Source organism: Electrophorus electricus, unplaced genomic scaffold, assembly GCF_041902795.1.
Source record: "Electrophorus electricus isolate QZ-2024a unplaced genomic scaffold, ASM4190279v1 Scaffold106, whole genome shotgun sequence".
Lineage (NCBI taxonomy): Eukaryota > Metazoa > Chordata > Actinopteri > Gymnotiformes > Gymnotidae > Electrophorus > Electrophorus electricus.
In genome coordinates, this window is record NW_027658388.1 from 79,718 (window position 1) to 101,019 (window position 21,302).

Genomic DNA, 21,302 nt, shown 5'->3' on the forward strand with positions numbered 1-21,302 from the left:
CAGTCCTGGTAGATGATGTTATGGCAACAGCACTTAATCATAATTCATCTGACTGTCAAATCAATATGGGAGTAGGGTTTTTACTAAATGTATCTAAGGCAGTAGCTGCCAGTGGTAATCTCCCCGCATGGGCCTTTGATGGTGGTTCATGGCCGGACCACAGGACAGACTGCGACATTGGCATTAGTAAACGGTATTACCCCAAATTCAGAAACATGACCCTAGCAGTATTACCTGTGACATGTACCACCTGTCTATGTTCTGCAGGCTTACCTGATGGTCCTTTTTAGGCCACACACTATGTAAAAATGAGGTATGGGCATTAGGCACGGGACTGGGCAGATGCACAATAAATAATATAACAGGCACACCGTCTCTTTGCTCTGCAATCCTGGGCACTGGAGCATCTGCAGCTATCATGTGGGTAGGCTGGAGTATGCCATCCTACCCACTTTAATTGTTAGTCATATCCATCATCAAATTCCCTGGAAAGGATGTTGTACCCCAGGATTAACTATCCCATCTGTGGTCATATATACACGTTCGCAGTCGACATCTGACAGGGCTAAAAGGTCTGTAATTACTGGCACCCCTAATAGGTATGGTGGGTATGTACTGGCCAACCCATGGACTAACCCTGGAGCGAACGTGGGTTGGAGTTTGTTCCTGGGAGGAGGAACTACTGCAGCCCTAAATAAAATTAATGGATTGAAAACACCCTGGCATTGCTCAATGATGAGGTAGATAAGATCTGTACCACTGTCTTGCAGAACTGCCTAGCCCTAGATCTCCTCTTGGCAAAGGAGGGAGGCGTCTGCAAAGTCCCTAATGAAACGTGTTGCTTTGACATCCTTAGTTACTATAACAACATTACTGACATCATTTCGCACATGAAGACCACTATTGCTAAACCTCCACCCGCCCATGATTCTCGGTTCAGTTGGTTAACTGACCTTGTCGGCCCTTGGGGTTCTAGGCTCATAAACATATGTTTTTCTGTACTCCTGATTATTTTGTTGATTCTTGTTTGTGGACCTTGCTTATTGTTACTGCTGTCTTCTTTCATAACTCACATTTCTACCTCTGTGATTAATCATGCTAATGTTGCTTTGGTGCCTGCGTATGAGAAAGGTCTATATACTGATATGTGAGTCCTTTGGAATCAAAGGGGGGAGTATTAGATACTGGAGCCTTTATGTCTTCAGGCACCCAACGCAAGATCTCTGCCTATCAGCCATGACATGGCGGCTTGACCGCGAGCTGGTCACCCGAGGTCATCCGCTCCCTCTTCTTGTCTCCTTTACCCCTCCCTTTCTCTTTCTCTCTCTCCCTGTCTCTCTCTAAGCACAGAAGTGGCTCATGGTGGGCACGGGAACGGCTAGTGGCTCCTTCATGCAGAGAACATCTAATCTTTACTAACCTTGTCTCTTTCCTTTCTATGTAGACCCTTAGAACATGCCTCACTTTTCCCCGTCGTCCTGTAGATTTAGATAGTAAATAAAGGACACATATATACTCTGTGCTTTCCTCTAGATAGTTCCCTGTAAGGGAAAATTGCTTGTTTAAAAGAAGAAATCAGAAAATATGTGACCTTTATGTGACCCTCGCCCCTTCCTTTGACCAGTCTGTAAGGAAGGGAGAATAAAGAAGTGAATAGAGAAGTGATGATGCAGCTGATGAAAAAGCAGAAGAATGACAGTTATTGCTTAGCTGTTGTCGAGCAGATTTAAAATACCAAGAGCTAACAGCAATGAAGAGCTAACAGCAATGAAGCACGGGGATGTTTCGCAACCCCCCTTAGCTGCACTCATGAGATTAGCACATGAGAAAACAGCAGGAAGTGGCAGGGTGATATATACTCATGTAAGAGAGAAGTCAGGGGCTTCTCTCCCTCGATGCATAAGAGACATAACCAATACACATCTGGCTTGAGTCCTATTGATTTTTCCTCCACAATTTGGCGTAGTTGGTAGGATTGCACAGCTCCGTACCCCACAACTGAGAGAGAGATGTCCGTGAGGAAAAAAAAGATAAATATCCCCATATAAACCCCGTATTTGAAGGGAGAAAGGAGTTCCAGAGGCAGGATCCGGACTGCTGCAATCGACCGTAGAGTGAACCAAGGGTAAGGCGGATCCGGCGGCTGTTGTAGGGAGGTCTGGTACCTCGAGGGTCTGGGACCCGGTGCAGTGTGACGACACTGGGGCAAAAAGTGTAGACTCCAAAAGGTGGACTATAAGGAAACAGTGGCACCGGAGTCCCCGCCCATCGACGGATGCGAGTGGTAGAGAGTCGACTCTGACGAGCTGCGATCAGGGCCACTCGGGAAAAGTTTGTTTTAGTATGGAGGACGACAGTGTCAGCGTTGTGCAGATGACTGAAGCCAACTGATGTAGAGTAAGTAATAAATAACTTTCCAATATTGATATGAAATTGATTGTTTGATGCCTCTGATTGTGTAAAAAAAAGAGATTTTTGTAACCCTAACGGGTTAATAACGCATTTTATTGATATCTTGATTTTGATTTTATTACTGATGCAGTGATGGGTAACAATAAAAGTAAGAAACAAAAAGCTGAAACAACTGCCTCGAAAATGAAACTCGCAGTTATGTACAGACATGGAGAATAAATATGGGCCAGATGTAATGGCTCAAATAACATTATGCAGTAAATACGGGTTTCCACCGGGAGGTTCTATGGGGATAAATAAACTATACAGTATAATCTGAGGGAGGCAAAAAATAAAAAACTGATTACAGTTGATTGGGGAGCATGGGATAATTGGATGGGGGAGGCAGAAGAGAGAGAGAGAAAAAAGATGGAGGGGGATGTTAACCGCAAGTTTCAGGTGCTTCAGTCTGTGCAGGTGTCCAAGGTTGGCCCTGATACCGTCTCCTGCCCACTAATGCCTCGCATTCCGCCAGTAACAGCGGCCCCTGCAGTGCCTGCCTCGCCAGGTCAACCACCGGCTGAAGAGGAACAAGGGGCTGTGACAGGAGCTGCAGCATCGGGACCGAGCCAAGAGCCGAGGCAACTCAGGCCGAGGCCAAAGCAAGACACTCCGGCGACGGTGGTGCAAGACCATTCCAAAGTCTCTCCCCCAGCCTACCCAGGATGACCCGGCCCTGCAACCATGGGCGGGCAACCATAGCATTCCCAATACGAGTTAACACTGCGATCATAGCTGGCTGCAGACGAGGGCTGGAGGAGAATGTAGCAGAATACTGTGGCAGACTCATAGAAATCCACACTACCCACTGTGGAATAGAAAGACCGGACAGGATGGCAGCCGGACCATCTGAGGTCTCAGCATGGGAATCCCACCTCCGCAATAGCTTCATGAACGGTCTGTGAGATTAAATTAGAAAAGAGGCATGCAAGCTATGCGTTGGGTAGGGAAACGGCCCCCATGAGCACTATCGAGCAGTATGCCATCCACTCTAGAAAAACAGCTGAGAACTGTATCAGGGAAAAAACAAACAAGGAAAGAGAATGAGGCACATCAAGCAGCCCTCACAATGTATCAAACTGTCGCAGGACAAAGAGGCAGAGGCCGTGGTCAAGGACGAGGCCATGGAAGAGGAAGAGGAAGAGAGGGCTACGAGCAGGATGATGGCAAAAGAAATGACTGATGCTACATGTGTGGAAAGAAAGGTATACAAAATCCAGACAAGCCATTCACCCAGACAGTTGACGAACGAAATGGGTGTATGGCGTCAGTTCTCCTGCAGAAGCATGGAGACAGAAACAGGCCAGTTGCTTACTATTCCTGCAAACTAGATCCGGTGGCCGCAGGCCTGCCACCATGCCTAAGGGCAGCGGCGGCGGCTGAAAAGGCCTTGGCTGCATCATGAGACATCGTGGGGTACACCCCACTAACCCTGCTGGTTCCACATGCTGTACATGCACTTCTTAACAACCACAAGACATCACACCTCACTGCACAGCGATGGCTAAAATATCAAACTGCATTGCTGGAAATGCCTAATGCAATGGTTCAGCAGTGTACAACGCTGAACCCATCATCCGTCCTTTCTACACCGTAGGACAGGGAGCCACATGACCTCCAGGATGAGCCCCTCGAGAATCCTGATTCAGGGAAGACAGGGAAGCTGCAGGTCGGGTATGCAGTAGTCACTGCACATAGTACTGTTAAGGGAGAACTACTCCCCTCACATTATTCAGCCCAGGCAGCTGAACTGATCACGCTAACAGAGGCCTGTAAAATTGCTAAAGATAAAACCATCACCATTTATAGACTATTGCTACGCCTTTGGGGTAGTGCATGATTTTGGCATGATTCACTAATTCAGGGCAACATATTCAGCACCATCACCTTGTTGCGGCCTTGCTAGATGCGATCACCTTACCAACTGCTATAGCTGTGTGTAAGTGCACAGCCCATACTAAAGGCATAGACGAAGTGTCAAATTGCATTCCATTTGCAGTATATTTGACACACTAAATGACATATATTTGTACTGGGATTTTCATCCTATTTGGGTATATTTGACACACTAAATGAAATATACCTGAATTGGGATTTTCATCCCATTTGCAGTATATTTAACATGCTAAATGACATATATTTGAATTGGGATTTTCATCCCATTTGCAATATATTTGACACACTAAATGACATATATTTGAAAAGGGATTTTCATCCCACTTGCAATATATTTGTTATCACTGAAATACATATATTTATAATTTTTTATGTATGTATATAATTTGTCATTTTATATATACAATTTATCATTTTATATATATTCAATATATTGGACAGTATATTTGACTCACCACTCTACACTGAATATATAGACATCTGCAACAACTCACTGTTACTAAATTTGGAAAAGTTTATTAATATATTATCAATACTATACAAATGCACATCTAAAATGTAGAAAATTTATAAAAACAGAAGTGAACAAGCTCAAACACACAACACACAAGTGAACAAGTTTACATGTAAAAACACACATACATAAATACTTTTACAACAAATAGGGCTCTCCTCACAGCTTTTCTTGACACCATCCCACGAATGGTATATTTTCCATGCCATATGTCATAATTCAAATATACTTGAATCAGACATCATCCCACATATGGTATATTTTCCATCCCACTTGCAGTATATTTTTCATAATTCAAATATACTGGAATTTGACAGCATCCAAATATGGTATATTTACCATCCCACACGCAGTATATTTGACAAACCAATTAAATGTAATTTAATTGTGATTTTCATTCCATCTGCAATATATTTGATTTATTATGACTCACCAATAATCTATTTCTGTCTTTGTCTAAAGCCATACTGCTGGTTACTGCTGATCTTTAATAAGTTGGGCACCAACTGTCTTCCATTAGTTCATCTCACCAGTAATCTATTTCTGTCTAAGGTCATATTGTGGTTAATGCTGGTCTTTAATAAGTTGAGCACCAATTGTCTTCCATCAGTTCTTCTCACCAGTAATCTATTTCTGTCTAAGGTCATACTGCTGGTTACTGCTGATCTTTAATAAGTTGGGCATCAACTGTCTTCCATCAGTTCATCTCACCAATAATATGTTTTCTGTCTTTGTTTAAGGCCAAACTACTGGTCTTTAATAAGGGGGACCCAGATTTAGGCAGTGGCGGTGTTAGTTTCAACATATCTCCAACAAATGCAGAGATCAAATCTATTTTGGAGACCTTGGAACATCCCACATGCAGTATATTTGACACAACTAAAATAGATTTTGATTGGGATCCCACTTGCAATATATTTGACAATTAAAATAGATTTCGATTAGGATCCCACTAGAGCCCTAAAACATACACATCAAGGGTTAGGGTTATCATTTCAGGAACAGGACCACATAGGGTCACAAGACTTCATAGGTGGGATGTATGAGGCCTCATGGATGACATATTGGAGCAGTGTCCCCGTAGCTCATCAGAAACAACAAAAATGAACTGTTTTATAGGGTGTCCAAAACAAGTATATGAGATATGAATGGAAATATGCTTGGAGTGGGATGTTTACAAACACTATTTAGGGAGGTGCCCAGACTTTGCCGCGTCAACCGGTGGCTCATCTGGGTGCCCTGAGTAACATATCAGAAGGCCGGGTTGCTATGCCCTTCCCAAGCCAAGAAAAAAAATCAACACATTCTTGAAAAATGTTTTCTGCCTGCTCCTGAGTTTCTGTGTCCTTTCAAATCTGCACACAATGTAGGGAGAAATCTTCTGGGCTTTTGTAATAGAAAACAACACACTAGGGTGTGCTCCTTTCACACACTGTCTCATGGGTTATCCCTTGCAAACATAAATCATTTTTGTGTCAATCTGACCTTTGTAAAGGGTGTCCAAAACAAGTATATGACATTTGAATGGGAATATACTTGGAGTGGGATGTTTACAAACTATGTTTAGGGAGGGGCACGGTGGCTCATCTGCGTGTCTCCGCATAACATATCGGAAGGCCAGGTTGCCACATCTTAGGGAAAACTACTTCCTGTTCCATAAACTCTAGGCGTCTGGCACTTTAATATGTTGTCTCTGGAGCCTCCCTTACACCCCCCCCCCCCCCCGAGAAATCATGTGACTCTACAAGTGAGGGAAAGCTACTTCCTGTTCCTTAACATCTAGGGGTCAGGCACTAGTGGACCAATGAACGGACCATCCCACTCCAAGTATATATGACACCATTCAAAATGTTTGATTTGGGATTATAGGTTTCTCTGTGCTCAGACTGCTTTCAGGGTGTTCAATCCATATGTGGAAGTAGGGTCTGGGGGGGGGGGGGGTGAGGGGTAAGAAAGCGCAAGAGCTCCCATAGTGAGTCCCAAAACCTGTATATTGATCATGGTAATCAAGTCAGTTAAGGGCAGTAAACATTGTTCGGACATTTACTTAACCTACCGCGTATTGGGATCCAAAATGAGCTCACAATCCCTTTGTGCATATATGTGTCCAATGGCAGTATATAAGAGTGGGGCCCAATCCCAAAAAATGTATATCGGGACTTACTATATACAATCACATAGTTTTGATTAATTTACATTTTTCTTTGTATATCTAATTATCATCAGGTTTAGTAATAATCTCCTACATTCAAGTTCCTGCTTTTATAGGAATTCCACTTTTCAGTACCTGCACAGAAACTTTGTGACCACCACTGACCATCCCAGAACTCGACTGGGCTTTTAAAACTCAAGCAGGAAAGCACACAGATAGTCATTTGTAGACTTCTGCGAGTGTTTTAAACTGTTTAAATTTTGCTGTGATTTTTTAACATGGGTAATGAAAAAACAAGGTTTACTTCTTTTTTACCCACAGATAAAAATAGAGCATACTTTTTACAGGAACCAATGAATAAACCTTAACATTTTTTCAAAGCCTAATGACCCATGGACTGCAGTGAGGACATCGACACGCTGCTTTCCAGTCATAAAGAATAAATGCGCATGTTGAGCTGTATGGATAGCTTTTGCTGCCAAGCTGCTGTTCATAGAACTGAACTGAGAAAAACAAAGAATAAAAATATCTTTTTTATTCTCATGTTGATAACAATGTATACCAACAATGGATGACATGAAGCTCGTCCACCATATCAAACATCTTTCACGTAGTTTTTCTTGCTCGCGCATACTTTCACTCACTCGCTCTCGCATGCCTTTCCAGTCGCTCGTGCGTACTTTCACTCTCTCATGTGCATTTCCACCCCCTTTTGCAGTTTCACTCTCACGCATACAAACACAGCTTTTTTCATCAACGGTGCTTCATACCTGAAGCTCACCATGACACTGTCTTCTTTGGGTTATATTTTAAGACCAACAACATCTATTATACACAATACTATGAAAAGGTGTGGATGTAAAAGCAGTGTTGATTGTAATGCATCATTGGGTACGGGAAAGGTGCTTTATAAGTGTAAATAATAATAAAGACACTGTGAATAATACTTCATTAAGTATATATACACACATTAAGAAACAAATATTAATAAATGATTCATTTCTTATTATGTGGGAAAAGAAATCCTCATTTCAGTATCTGACTGTCTTCTATTTCTTTCTTCTTATTTCTTTAAGAGTGTAGCTTCTTACAACTTAACCGTTGCTTCCTCAGTGAAATTTACTGATAGTATCTCACAAATGAAGCAAATGTGGCCCAGTCCTACATCATATTATGCAGGTCCATAATCTTCTGTCCAATCCCAGTCCACATATAACTTTGCCTCATTTTCATGTTCCCAGTGGATCTGCTTGTTCAGTGCTGTAGACACAGTTCATGATGTGTGAGGACACTCACAGCTGTCAGTGGAGCTCTTTCTAAAGAGTACAAATCTATCCATGCTGCTTTTATCTGAGTCTGATGATGAATGTAATGGACAATACAAGGAGATATCTTTGGAGAGATAAAAATCAAAACGGATTAGTGCTTCATAAATGCATTCACAATCACTGTGCACAGACTCATTAACAACGCTATACCAAAGAGATGACTAAAAAAATAGAATCTCACCTGCGGTAGCTTCATGACTGTGGAAACTGTTTCTGTTGTTCTAACGGTACGTGAAGCACACAGAAAAACAGGCAGGGAACAATAAGGCTATAGATTCATAGGAAGAACTGGATACTATGTAAAGGAACTGGATCCTAATGCATGTGATTTTTAACAATTCCAGCTCCAACTTCAGGGAAAATTTCCATGATGCTCAGCCATGTATGTACCCAAACATTATGTCATTTATGTAATGTAACAGATTATGTAACATTATGTATCAGATGCAGAAATCCAATAAACCAGAAGAAATTCACAATGACAGACTACAGCTCAGAAACATAACACAGGTGGACGACTTCACAAAGACACAGTGAACAAATAGGGCATAAATACAACTAATGAGGACTAACAAGATACAGATGATACAATAATAGGCATAGATACTAACAAGGGGGCGGAACAGAATGAAACCAAAATTAGGAAGCATGAGGAAACAAAACCAGGAAGTAAACAAACTCTGTAAGCACTACTCTGTACGTTAGAGTTACTATTACTGATTATTGCAGTCTATGTTGCTGTTGATATCTTTATCCCTGTTCCTGTTTAAACAATACCTTACCGTGTCCTTTTTGTTTTCATGCCATTTCTTTTGGGTTTTAGCTGTTCTTTGATTTATATTTTGTATTTGTTTTTCTTATCTTTGCTTTGCCTTTTAGCTCCCTCATTCTCACATTTCACGTCTGGTTTAGTTTGTTACATTAGCTTCCTTGTTTGTTTTGTTTTTTCCTTTCCATCTGATTGCATGCCTGCTAGCTCATGCATCCGACCTGTTACCCAATCACTTAAAACGTTACAAAGAGTGATGGACATCTTCTCACATTACCTGGCAATTATGGTTATGAGGCCTCCTCCTTTGTTGGACCCACAGAACAAAGAATATTATGTTGGCCAGTAAGGACAAAGACAAGATTACAGAAACCAGACCTGGAAAAAAGACAGGAAATTGTGTTCATCAGTGAAGAACTGGAGCCATTGGGCAGTCCAACATATTATGAAGCTTCATACTTTGTAATTTTGTGCAATAATCCATACTTTTATCATCTGTGAAAATGAAAAGGCATCAATATAATGGAATATTTCCATAACTCCTACAAAATCAAGATGTTGAAAAAACAGATTCATGTGGTAAAATCATACCAACAATATGGATGGAAAAACAAATCTGGATTATGGTGTGAATTCTATAAAAATATAGTTATCATCAAATTTTTTAATATTCATGTTACATTGTTACCACAGGGAATTTGCATAAAGCCCCACTGTGAAGGGAAGTTAAAAGGCTGCTGCCAAACTGCTAGTTATAATTTTTTTTTTTTTTTATATTTAGGGAATTTTGTGCGTGTGTCTAAAGAGTAGAACAAACTCTTATCAGTATGATTGTCACGGTTACTCCCTCCTTGATTCCATGTTCCATGGTTTCCGTCTTGTGTTTTTTTGGTTCCTTTCTGGAGTTTCGTTTTCTCTGCCCCTCATTTGGTTTTCCACACCTGTTCCTCATTTTTAGTCTTGTTAAGTTCATGTATTTAATCCCTGTCTTGTTCCTGTTGTCTTGACTGTTGAATATATGTATGTTTGGATGTTTTTGAAAGCCCGTATCTGTATGCCCGGACGTTTTGTACTCCGTGCCTGTTTGTATGTTTATCCTAGCCTATTCTTGTTTCTTAGCCTCTGTTAAAGCCTGCTTTCTCTGTTTTGCCTTCATGTGCTTTTGTTTGCTTGTTTATTATTTATCCTAGTAATCTCCGCCTCAGTAAACCGACCCTGGACTACTCTAACGATTACGATTTTAGATTTGCCCCTAATAAATCAAACTCTTCTCCGCACTTGCATCCACCTTCTTAGCACTCACGGTTACAATGAACTAAATGTCTAACACTTTTCTGTATTCATCTTACACAAATGTATGGTCAAGTGTACTTAATAAAATGCCGATTCAGTGCTCATGATGCTAGAAGTGTAAGTTTATAGAATGTGGTGGAGGGCAGTTACAGCAACAGAGTTCAGATACACAGTGGCATTCATGTTTTTCACACTGGATATCAGAGGCCTTACATGTGCAAAGAAAACATTCCCTGCACACTGGCTTGAAGTGTTGACAAAAAAACAGGACGACTTCATTGACTCAACTTGCTTGGTCCAAATTCTGATCCTACTTTTAGCATGATACAAATGAAACATGGATTCTGCCAATCAGGCAATGATTCATTGGAATATAGATAAAAAATATAGGTCAAGTGTACTTAATAAAATGCTGACTCAGCTCTCATACTGCTACAAGTGTTATAGTTAATAGAATGTGGTGGAGGACACTTACTCATAATAGTAGGAACAGGAACAGAAAAGTGAACTGACACATCTAAAAAAAAAACAACAACAACAACCCAAAGCACATAAGTGACGCATTTACTACTATAGCATGTTGGAAGAGGTAGAAGAGCACTGCCATATTAGATATATCTAACATATCATCTTGATAGGTATGTAGTACATAGACAAGAATAATAGCAGTTCTTAATTTGGGAACAAGCTTAAACTAATAATTTTCTGCAGCATTTCATAAAGTAGATGATTATCAGCTATTTTTCTACTTATAAAGTTGGCCTAAATGACATTTAAGAGTGTCATTAAAATATTTTGATGGATAACTTACTTTCATTTGTAGATGGTATGGTGGTATGGGTGGCTTCTGATGATAAAGTGCCCGGATCATACGAGAAAAAAAAGTCTTTAGCTATTCACACTAATCTTATGGTACTATATATATACACATGTTCTACATGCAGCTATTGCCTATTCTAGGTGTCAATCACTGGCAGACCCGAGTCACAATGAAATCCCCAAGAGAAAGAAAAATAGTGTGTGCTCAGGTCCATCACACATTCTATAAACTTCCTGGACTGGTATAGAATGGATATGACATTTGACTAGTTGTGCTCTTAGAGGACTTGGATGACTTGGGTATGACTTTTGGTTCCTATGGGCTAATATTCTGGGGGGAACCTCTTACAGAGTACATAGAAAGATAGGCAAAAAATACAAAGAAATTGTGTAAATAACACTTATGCCAAGCGGAGGTGTGTAGAGTAGAAATTCATAAAAAGAGGTTTTACATTATACTGTACACATGTTCATTTATATAAATGCAATAACATGATACCAAAAACATGCCATAGTAATTGATTTTCACATTTGAACACAGTAAATATAACCACGGTATGTGTTTAAGGTACGTGCCTTTCCATCATCCTGGAAGTGTTCGTTTGACTGGCTAAACTGCCGCTATGAAAGGATAAAATTGGCCAGCAACAGAGTTCAGATACACAGTGGCATTCATGTTTTTCATACTGGATATCAGAGGCCTTAAATGTGCAAAGAAAACATTCTCTGCACAATCCCACTGCCATCACTGATTTGAAGTGTTGACAAAAAAACAGGACAACTTCATGGACTCAACTTGCTTGGTCCAAATTCTGATCCTTCTTTTAGCATGATACAAATGAAACATGGATTCTGCCAATCAGGCAATCATTCATTGGAATATATATTAAGAATTTAAGGTCAAGTGTACTTAATAAAATGCTGACTCAGCTCTCATGCTGCTACAAGTTTTAGTTTATAGAATGTGGTGGAGGACACTTACTCATAGTAGTAGGAACAGGAACAGAAAAGTGAGATGACACATCTAAAAAAAAACAACAACAACAACCCAAAGCACATAAGTGAAGTATTTACTACTATAGCATGTTGGAAGAGGTAGAAAAGCACTGCAAAGTTACAAGTATCTAACATAACATCCCAAAGCACATAACTGACATAATTACTACTATAGCATGATGGAAGGTGTAGAAGAGCACTGCCACATTACAGGTATCTAACATATCATCTTGAGAGGTATATAGTACATAGACAAGAATAACAGCAGTTCTTAATGTGGGAATAAGCTTTAACTACTAATTTGCTGCAGCATTTCATAAAGTAGATGATTATCAGCTATTTTTGTACTTATAAAGTTGGCCTAAATGACATTTAAGAGTGTCATTAAAATATTTTGATGGATAACTTACTTTCATTTGTAGATGGTATGGTGGTGTGGGTGGCTTCTGATAATAAAGTGCCTGGATCATACGAGAAAAAAAAGTCTTTAGGTATTCACACTAATCTTATGGTACTATATATATACACATGTTCTACATGCAGCTATTGGCTTTTCTAGGCGTCAATCACTGGCAGACCCGAGTCACAATGAAATCCCCAAGAGAAAGAAAAATAGTGTGTGCTCAGGTCCATCACACATTCTATAAACTTCCTGGACTGGTATAGAACGGATATGACATTTGACTAGTTGTGCTCTTAGAGGACTTGGACGACTTGGGTATGACTTTTGGTTCCTATGGGCTAATATTCTGGGGGGAACCTCTTACAGAGTACATAGAAAGATAGGCAAAAAATACAAAGAAATTGTGTAAATAACACTTATGCCAAAGAGAGTTGTGTAGAGTAGAAATTCATAAAAAAAGGTTTTACATTATACTATATACATTTTAATTTATATAAAGGCAATAACATGATACCAAAAACATGCCATAGTAATTGATTTTCACATTTGAACACAATAAATATAACCACGGTATGTGTTTACGGTACGCGCCTTTCCATCATGCTGGAAGTGTTCGTTTGACTGGCTAAACTGCAGCTATGAAAGGATAAAATTGGCCAGCAACAGAGTTCAGATACACAGTGGCATTCATGTTTTTCATACTGGATATCAAAGGCCTCATGTGTGCAAAGAAAACATTCCCTGCACAATGCCACTGCCATCACTGGCTTAAAGTGTTGACAAAAAAAAACAGGACAACTTCATGGTCTCAACCTTCTTGTTCCAAATTTTGATCTTACACAGTGGCATTCATGTTTTTCATACTGGATATCAGAGGCCTTACGTGTGCAAAGAAAATATTCTCTGTACAATTCCACTTTCAGCACTGGCTTGAATTGTTGCCAAAAAGCAGGATGGCTTCATGGAGTCAAGCTTCTTGTTCCAAATTCTGATCCTTCTTTTTTTGCATGATACAAATGAAACATAGATTCTTCCATTCAGGCGATCATTCATTGGAATATATTTTAAGAATGTAAGGTCAAGTGTATTTAATAAAATGCTGACTCAGCTCTCATGCTGCTACAAGTGTCAGTTTATAGAATGTGGTGGAGGACACTTACTCATAGTAGTAGGAACAGGAACAGAAAAGTGAGATGACACATCTAAAAAAACAACAACCCAAAGCACATAAGTGACGTATTTACTACTATAGCATGTTGGAAGATGTAGAAAAGCACTGCAAAGTTACAGGTATCTAACATAAAATTCCAAACCACATAATTGACATAATTACTCCTATAGCATGATGGAAGGTGTAGAAGAGTACTGCCACAATACAGGTATCTAACATATCATCTTGAGAGGTATATAGTACATAGACAAGAATAACAGCAGTTCTTAATGTGGGAATAAGCTTTAACTACTAATTTGCTGCAGCATTTCATAAAGTAGATGATTATCAGCTATTTTTGTACTTATAAAGTTGGCCTAAATGACATTTAAGAGTGTCATTAAAATATTTTGATGGATAACTTACTTTCATTTGTAGATGGTATAGTGGTATGGGTGGCTTCTGATGATAAAGTGCCCGGATCATACGAGAAAAAAAAGTCTTTAGGTATTCACACTAATCTTATGGTACTATATATATACACACATGTTCTACATGCAGCTATTGGCTATTCTAGGTGTCAATCACTGGCAGACCCGAGTCACAATGAAATCCCCAAGAGAAAGAAAAATAGTGTGTGCTCAGGTCCATCACACATTCTATAAACTTCCTGGACTGGTATAGAACGGATATGACATTTGACTAGTTGTGTTCTCAGAGGACTTGGATGACTTGGGTATGACTTTTGACAGTCTTCAGCGAACGGTACGCTAGAGCTTAGGGTTATAATAAATATCAAATTGCACCCTCTCTGCAGAGTAAGAAAGTCTCTCTAATAACCTACAATACGAGGCAACCAAAACAGTGTGTTTTAGATGGCACTTACCCTTGATAATGCACGAACAAGTTGTAGAATCTAAAATAAATAAACAAGCAAACAAATAAAATGACATTGTGATGGTCAGACATTTTTAGGATTTAAGAATAGAGGAAACATCAAGCAAAAAAGATTGTAATACATTATAAGAAATACATTGGTTTTCACCTAATTTGTATAATCTGTGCAGTGTTAGTCCTCAATAGCATGTGTATGTAAACACTGCCGTGTTGCCTGTGTGTTTGCTGGTCATTGTGTTAAGCCTAGCCTCCATCTGTAATTCAGCATCGTGATTTCTCTGCCTGTTTTCTGATCTTTAGTGTTAGTTATTATCGTTAACTTGTTTCATTGTTATAACCTGCTCCCTTTTCTCATTGTTTGCTTGTTTTGTTTGTTTAAGATGCATTCCCGGACTCTACGTGTTGGATCTATGACCCTGGAACTTAACTACGACTCTGATTATGGATTTTCCTCTCAATGAATCTTGGTATTTTCAGGGTCTGCATCTACCTCATAATCATTCCATGTAACTCCACCTATGTAGAATATTCAAAACAATGTGGCACATGTCTTGTATGAAAAAATAAAATTAACAAAGTAATAAATATACTGTTACTTACTCTGTATGTTTGGGCACTTTGGGATGCCAGCTAGTAAAAAAAGAGCAATTAACTCTTTAGAACATTGTCATTTTAAAGAGAGCTTTAGATATAAAAAACAAAATGCTCATTTACCTCTAGACAGTTTGAGATCCATACCTGACAATGATTCATTCCAGTTGCATATTTTATAACAGATGTCCACAAAGTCAATTGTTCTGATAAAATATGTTGTATAGGAATCTTTGCAGGTATAGTTCTCACAAAACTTGGTAATATTATCTGTTTCGTTTGAGTTGTTCAGCTAGAAAAAGCAGAAGAGACGACACAATGACTTTAGACTTTACAGTGAACACACAGTCTATGACACAAGCCCATATGACCTGCAGTCCTAGAATTTTATGTGTAGTGTCCTTGAGCATGAATCAAGCATCAAATATGCAAATATAACTTGCAGTACCCTTGCAAAGCGTTTCAGGATATTTCCATATGTCCACATAACTTTTTCAAGGCAATCAGTGCAGTTCCTTGCATCATTCCTACATTCATTCTTAAGTCTTTCTCCATTCTGCTTCCAGGTGGAACAAAGAGTATTTATGACAGAGAGTAAAATATGCTCGTCCTAAAAAAGAAACCCAAGAAGAAAGAAAAATGATTAACTTCTCATGACAAAATGTTGTGCAAACCTTGAGCCAGCTTTTCAAATTAAGTTTTAAAAGCTTAGAAGGAATCAAGAAACAATGGTGAAAATGTAAGCCATCACCCCTAGTGGTTCAGGAAGAATAATACAGGTCATGATCATATTTAATCATAATTGTTTTTGCAGTTGAGGTGAAATCAGTGTGGCAACGTTTTATTTGACTAGACACTATTGTTTCTGTTATATCTAGGTTTTCTTATAAATAAGAGTAATTCTCTAAGTGTCTCTCCATTACCTAAACTAATTCCTAATAATGAAAGTAATAATTATATAAGTGGATATAAAATGCAATTTTATTGTGGAATTCACTCATAACAGTTTTGTAATGTACTGTAACTCATTCATATTCTTTGGGGGCCAGCAATCAAATTTTACTTTTATTTTAATAAGGTACTTCTATGCATGACAACTATACAAAGTCTGTATAAATGATAATGTATCCATAAATGTAATTGTTTTTTGTGTTTTCCACACATTGTACTGTATGTTACTCTTGGTAATGCACTAGAGCTGTTTGAGTATATTAAACTAAAATTACATAATATTATTTTGTCATTATCCATAGAATATAAATGTATTATGTAAACATGGCTGCTTCATCCTACCTTTTCAGATTCAGCAGGAGGTGTGAAGTTCTTGACCGCAATCCAATGGTCTTTAAATAAACATCTTGTCTATATATATTAAAAAACAATACAAATGTTAACCAAGTGTGTAAATATAAAACACACAAATAACTAATTAATGAATATAATCTGGTTGTAAAAAGTCCTGATCTCAAAATAATCTTAATTTAAGAGTCCTTGTACATTTTAGGGAACCCAGACTATGTCAAAGACTTAATATCAGCACCATCATACACCTTTTGGTGAGGATGTGCTTATTCTGCACAAAATGGATAAATCTAACTATCACTGGGCAATATAAACCTCTCTGATGAATTACTTAAATACTGTACTGTCACATTAAAAAATAAAAATTCCATTTCCCTAGACTTAATATTGTTGCTTTTTGTCTTGTATATTTGACTAATACATATAGCAATACATGAGTTATAAGTATTAGTATACCTACTGATATTTTTGTCAATATATATTACATTTATGATTTAAAAATTTAATAATAATTTAACAAAAATGATTAATAATGAAATACTTACTATGTTTTTACGAAAATTATTTTCACATTCTGCATCACAGACCATGAGTCTTAAAATAAGTCCCTGTGAAAAAGGAGAGGAGATCATGTTTAGACTAAAACCTGTAGACACTGGAATTCTAATGCTAATCTGATTTATGCCTTTCTTCTCATGCCCATTTACTTTAAATTAATGCTATCATTTTATGCTCTATATGCTCTTATTCATGTTTACATAAAACAATTTTGAATTATTACTTTTGAATGTGCTGTACTATTAAACTTACATTGTCTTGGCTAATACACTTTCAATTAACTAACCATATTTACAAAAAGTGCACATAACATGTATCTTTAGTACAAGGAAGAGTTTTATTCAGCATTAAGACCCATGTCCTTATAAAAGCAAAAATGCATGCACTGCATTTGCATCTTCATAACATGAGAGAACTTAGAGCTAAGGAGCTACTTTTTAATCAAACACATTCAGACCTTTAGATGATCAGGACGAGATCACCAGGACATCAGATCAGAAGGTTAAGATACATGTGAGCTGTGACATAAAAAGATGCGTAAGCATCATATAAACTCACAATTAACACAGTGCAGAAGGCTTTGCTGCTCATTACGGCGTTGTTGTAACCATGAAAGCTCATGTCCTTATGGTCCTGTGTGCCTTGGTAAAGAACATGGATGGGTGAAGAAATGGTATAGCCAAATAACTAAGACCACTGGTTTCTGTAGGAGAGGAGAAAAGAAACCTTTTCAACGCCCTTTTCAGTGTATTATGTCAGTTATCTCTGCAGATTCAACCCTTAAGTGATTTCTTTGTGAAGCTCAGATTTCCAGGGATTTCACAAATCCACTTAAAGGTGTCATTTTTTATTATCATAGAGGGGCAAAAAAGCAGTTAATTGAATAAGTGTCACGGAACGCTCCCCTCTCACTGGTCTACATTGTTCCAGCCTCTGTTCTCTGTCACGTTCCCCGTTTCCCTAGCAACCAGGGGTCTGTCTCCAGGATTCCCTGCGCTCCCTGCTAAGTTATCCTTTCTGTCTGTTTTGCTTTACCTGTTCATGTTTGCTAGTTGTCTGCTGTTCGCTCGTCTGTTCTACTGTCTCTCTGTGTTTTCGTCTACGCTGCTTTCCCCGTTAATATTTGCTTGTTTGATTCCGCTCTCTTTCCTCGTCCGGTGTTCCTCCATCGCATCGCTTGTTTGTTTCGTCTTAATATATATGCAAGTGTTATTTGGTTTTCTTTGAGTTTTATTAATTATGTTTTTTGTCTTGGTTGTTGTTTGGCTAAAGTATGCAGTCCAGATCAGTGTTCTCCCTGCGTGTCCTACTTTAATACATCTTCGCTGTTCTCCGTTCATGTTTCCTTAATGTTTACTTCCCTGCTTCCCTAGTTCTCGCCCTCACCCTGTTAGCCTGTTACTCTTATCTTATCCTGTTTGTTCCTTGTTATATTCTGTATTGTTAGTCTGTGTCTGTAATTAAACATATTTAGTTATTCTATCCCGTCCGTCCCTTCTATTATGGATTCCCTATGTAATTCACTTCCGTCTCATGTCCAAGGCGCCGACACCCTCGCGTTACATTTTCATGCTGCCTGTTATTTTGCACATAACCTGTTTTCTGTTGTGTCCCTCACTGTAACCTCTTGTGTATTTTTCGTTTGCTATGTTTTCCCGGACTCTCCCTGTTGGGCTCACTGACCCTGGACCGTTGCCGATTTGTCCTTTAATAAATCTTCTCAGCGCATGCATCCGCTACGTGATCGCTCCACGTTAAAATTATATATGCATAATATTGTCATTATTATTAGTAGTAGTAGTAGTAACAATTATAGTAATGTAACAGAAATACGTTTATTGTATTATTATTATTATTATTATTATTATTATTATTATTATGGTTAAAAGTGGTATGGTTAATATGGAGGATTGTAACCGGACCGATGTATTTATATGATTAAGTGAACACCCGAACAACGTTCACTCTCTTTGTTCTCTCCACATTAGTTAGTTGCATAGTTCGAAAGCCGGACTGAAACAACACATACGGACTTAATCACGTTTGAATACATTAACTATATTTTCGGATGCTAGTAGGACAAGTTTAAAAAAGACCTTACCTTCAGTCAAAATTACGATGCTGAACGTACAGCTGAATTTCTGGCTTTTGTTTTTAAAAGTAAGACAGTCCTGCTTTTGGTCGGATGCTAAAACTCTCAATTGACATTTCTGCCCTCACTCAAATCTCAGTTCCCTTTTCTATAGGCTTTGAAGTCTCCCCTGGACGTAGCGATTTACTTTCGATCTTGAAACCGCTCGACGTTTTATCAAGCTCGGCCTTGGGAAGCCCCCATGTGTTCAGAGATGTCACATTAAAAGCCCCCAGAATGTGCCAGGCGGAAGCTTTCGAGGACAGGTCATAATTTTTCACACTTACCCAAACGAGAAGCGTAAGTTGTTGGACCACATTATAATGGCTCGCATGTCATTTGGCGTACACACAGTCTATGACCCGCGCACGTCCTGTCCTCTCTGTCGGGGTACAGAGACCATCCAGCACCCAGTCGTCTGCCCAGTGCTGCGCTATTAATTAGTGCCGCCTCATGCTGCTGACTAGCCTGACATTCAGTGTCCGCATGTGGCTCAGTCAAACCTGTAGCTCCAGTGGACTCAAACACATTGACCCTCTCCAGCTACTCCAACATCAGCAGTCTTGTTCTGTCCCAAGGGTAACACAGAGCACAGTATGTTCAGTTAGCACTACTGATAGCAGCGGCAGACTACAGTGACTCCCCTATTCCTGTTTGGACAAGTAATCTCTACCACTCCAGTATTTCTCACAAGTACAAAAAATTGTTTATACATCAAAAATACTAAACTCCTCTAAAATATGTGCAGTGTATATCACAGCTTTTGGAGCCAAGAATGCAGATTATTAAGTTAGCTCTTTCAATCTCAGATCTCCTTCTAATAAGTTATTCTTAATTTATTACTTCATTACATGTCAGAGACTTCATTTTATGCTTTTAACAGAGATCTGTCTAAACGAATGTAACAGTTCAGCGGTGTTAATTTGTAACGTGGGGAGGCTTGGCAGGACACAATGACGTTTATTAATTAACATGAAAGACAATGTAGCGCTTACGATATAGCAAGGTTAAACACCGACACATCCACAATTAAACGAGAGAATTATATACATGCACACTGACGCGGCAAAACGAGGAGCAGGTGTGAAACACGGGGAGGGCGTGGCCCTACGGACGAACGAATACACACACAGGGAGACGTTTGGGCGGAAGGACCGTACCGTGACATAATTTAATTTTCTCCATAAAACTTCAATTTTGTAACTGCCCCACGAGCATAAAGAGAAGGTGCTGGATTAGCTATCATATTTAAATTATCGTGGAGCAGGACGCACAGAATTCCTCGATACGGTGAAACATTTATTAATGAAAGACACAAACAACAATGGCGGCACTCAAACAATACTAACAAAAGACATGTCCCTGGCCTCGTCAGACACGCGGGGGTTCACTTCTGCCCCGGTTCTGGACATGCTCTTCCCCTGAACGATCCTCCTCATTCCTTCCGCTTTAGGAGCGTCCCAGAGGTGATTTGCCTCCGAGGCTTTGGGCAGACCCCTCCAGTCTCGCTGGCGAGTCCGCTCATGGGAAGGAACTCGGGCTACAGCTCTAGATCCCAATAGCTCCACACCACCAACCTCGATACAGTGAAACATTTATTAATGAAAGTCACAAACAACACTGGTGGCACTCAAACAATACTAACAAAAGACATGATTTCCATAGTTAACACAACATATTACACAATAACACTTAACAATGACTACATACATGTTTAACATATAACAGCAGACTAACAATGACCCAACACCATACACACACTAGCAGAGATTTAAATAGACACGACATTAAACCCCATGCAGGTGCACGTAAACACAAAAAGCGTGGCCACAAACAAGGTGAAACCCCCTTGCACCCGTACCACGTGACTCGTGGGGGGGAGCGTCCAGTGACAGTTTGTTATTCAATATACACACCTGACATCCCCAAGGACTATAATGCCAAGGAACCCTAAAATGCCAAGAACCATTCTGCACGCTTTCCTTTCTATACGCTTTTCTTTTGTGCCACTCAATAACTAAGATCACTGTTCTTGAGCATAAATGGCATTTT

At 39.2% G+C, this 21,302-nt stretch overlaps 1 protein-coding gene across 2 annotated transcripts; it reads right to left on the reverse strand.

Moving 5' to 3' along the window:
• Positions 1 to 4,837: 4,837 nt before the first annotated feature.
• LOC145654005 (uncharacterized) lies at positions 4,838 to 19,531 on the reverse strand. Of its 2 annotated transcripts, none has more exons than XM_081708690.1 (17): positions 19,221 to 19,531; positions 17,678 to 17,822; positions 17,107 to 17,169; positions 16,553 to 16,621; positions 15,708 to 15,869; positions 15,407 to 15,551; positions 15,269 to 15,298; positions 14,658 to 14,687; positions 14,198 to 14,233; positions 13,782 to 13,823; positions 12,629 to 12,679; positions 12,205 to 12,246; positions 11,215 to 11,250; positions 10,879 to 10,920; positions 9,388 to 9,488; positions 8,523 to 8,562; positions 4,838 to 8,405 (listed from the first exon to the last, which is right to left on the reverse strand). In XM_081708690.1, exons 2-17 carry the CDS (start codon positions 17,738 to 17,740, stop codon positions 8,287 to 8,289), a joined length of 1,071 nt encoding a protein of 356 aa, XP_081564816.1. In that variant the 5' UTR covers positions 17,741 to 17,822; positions 19,221 to 19,531; the 3' UTR covers positions 4,838 to 8,286. The 2 variants fall into 2 exon arrangements, with proteins under 2 accessions (XP_081564816.1, XP_081564817.1); XM_081708691.1 differs by having other exon boundaries at positions 4,838 to 8,273; positions 15,383 to 15,551.
• Between the last annotated feature and the right edge of the window lie 1,771 nt (positions 19,532 to 21,302).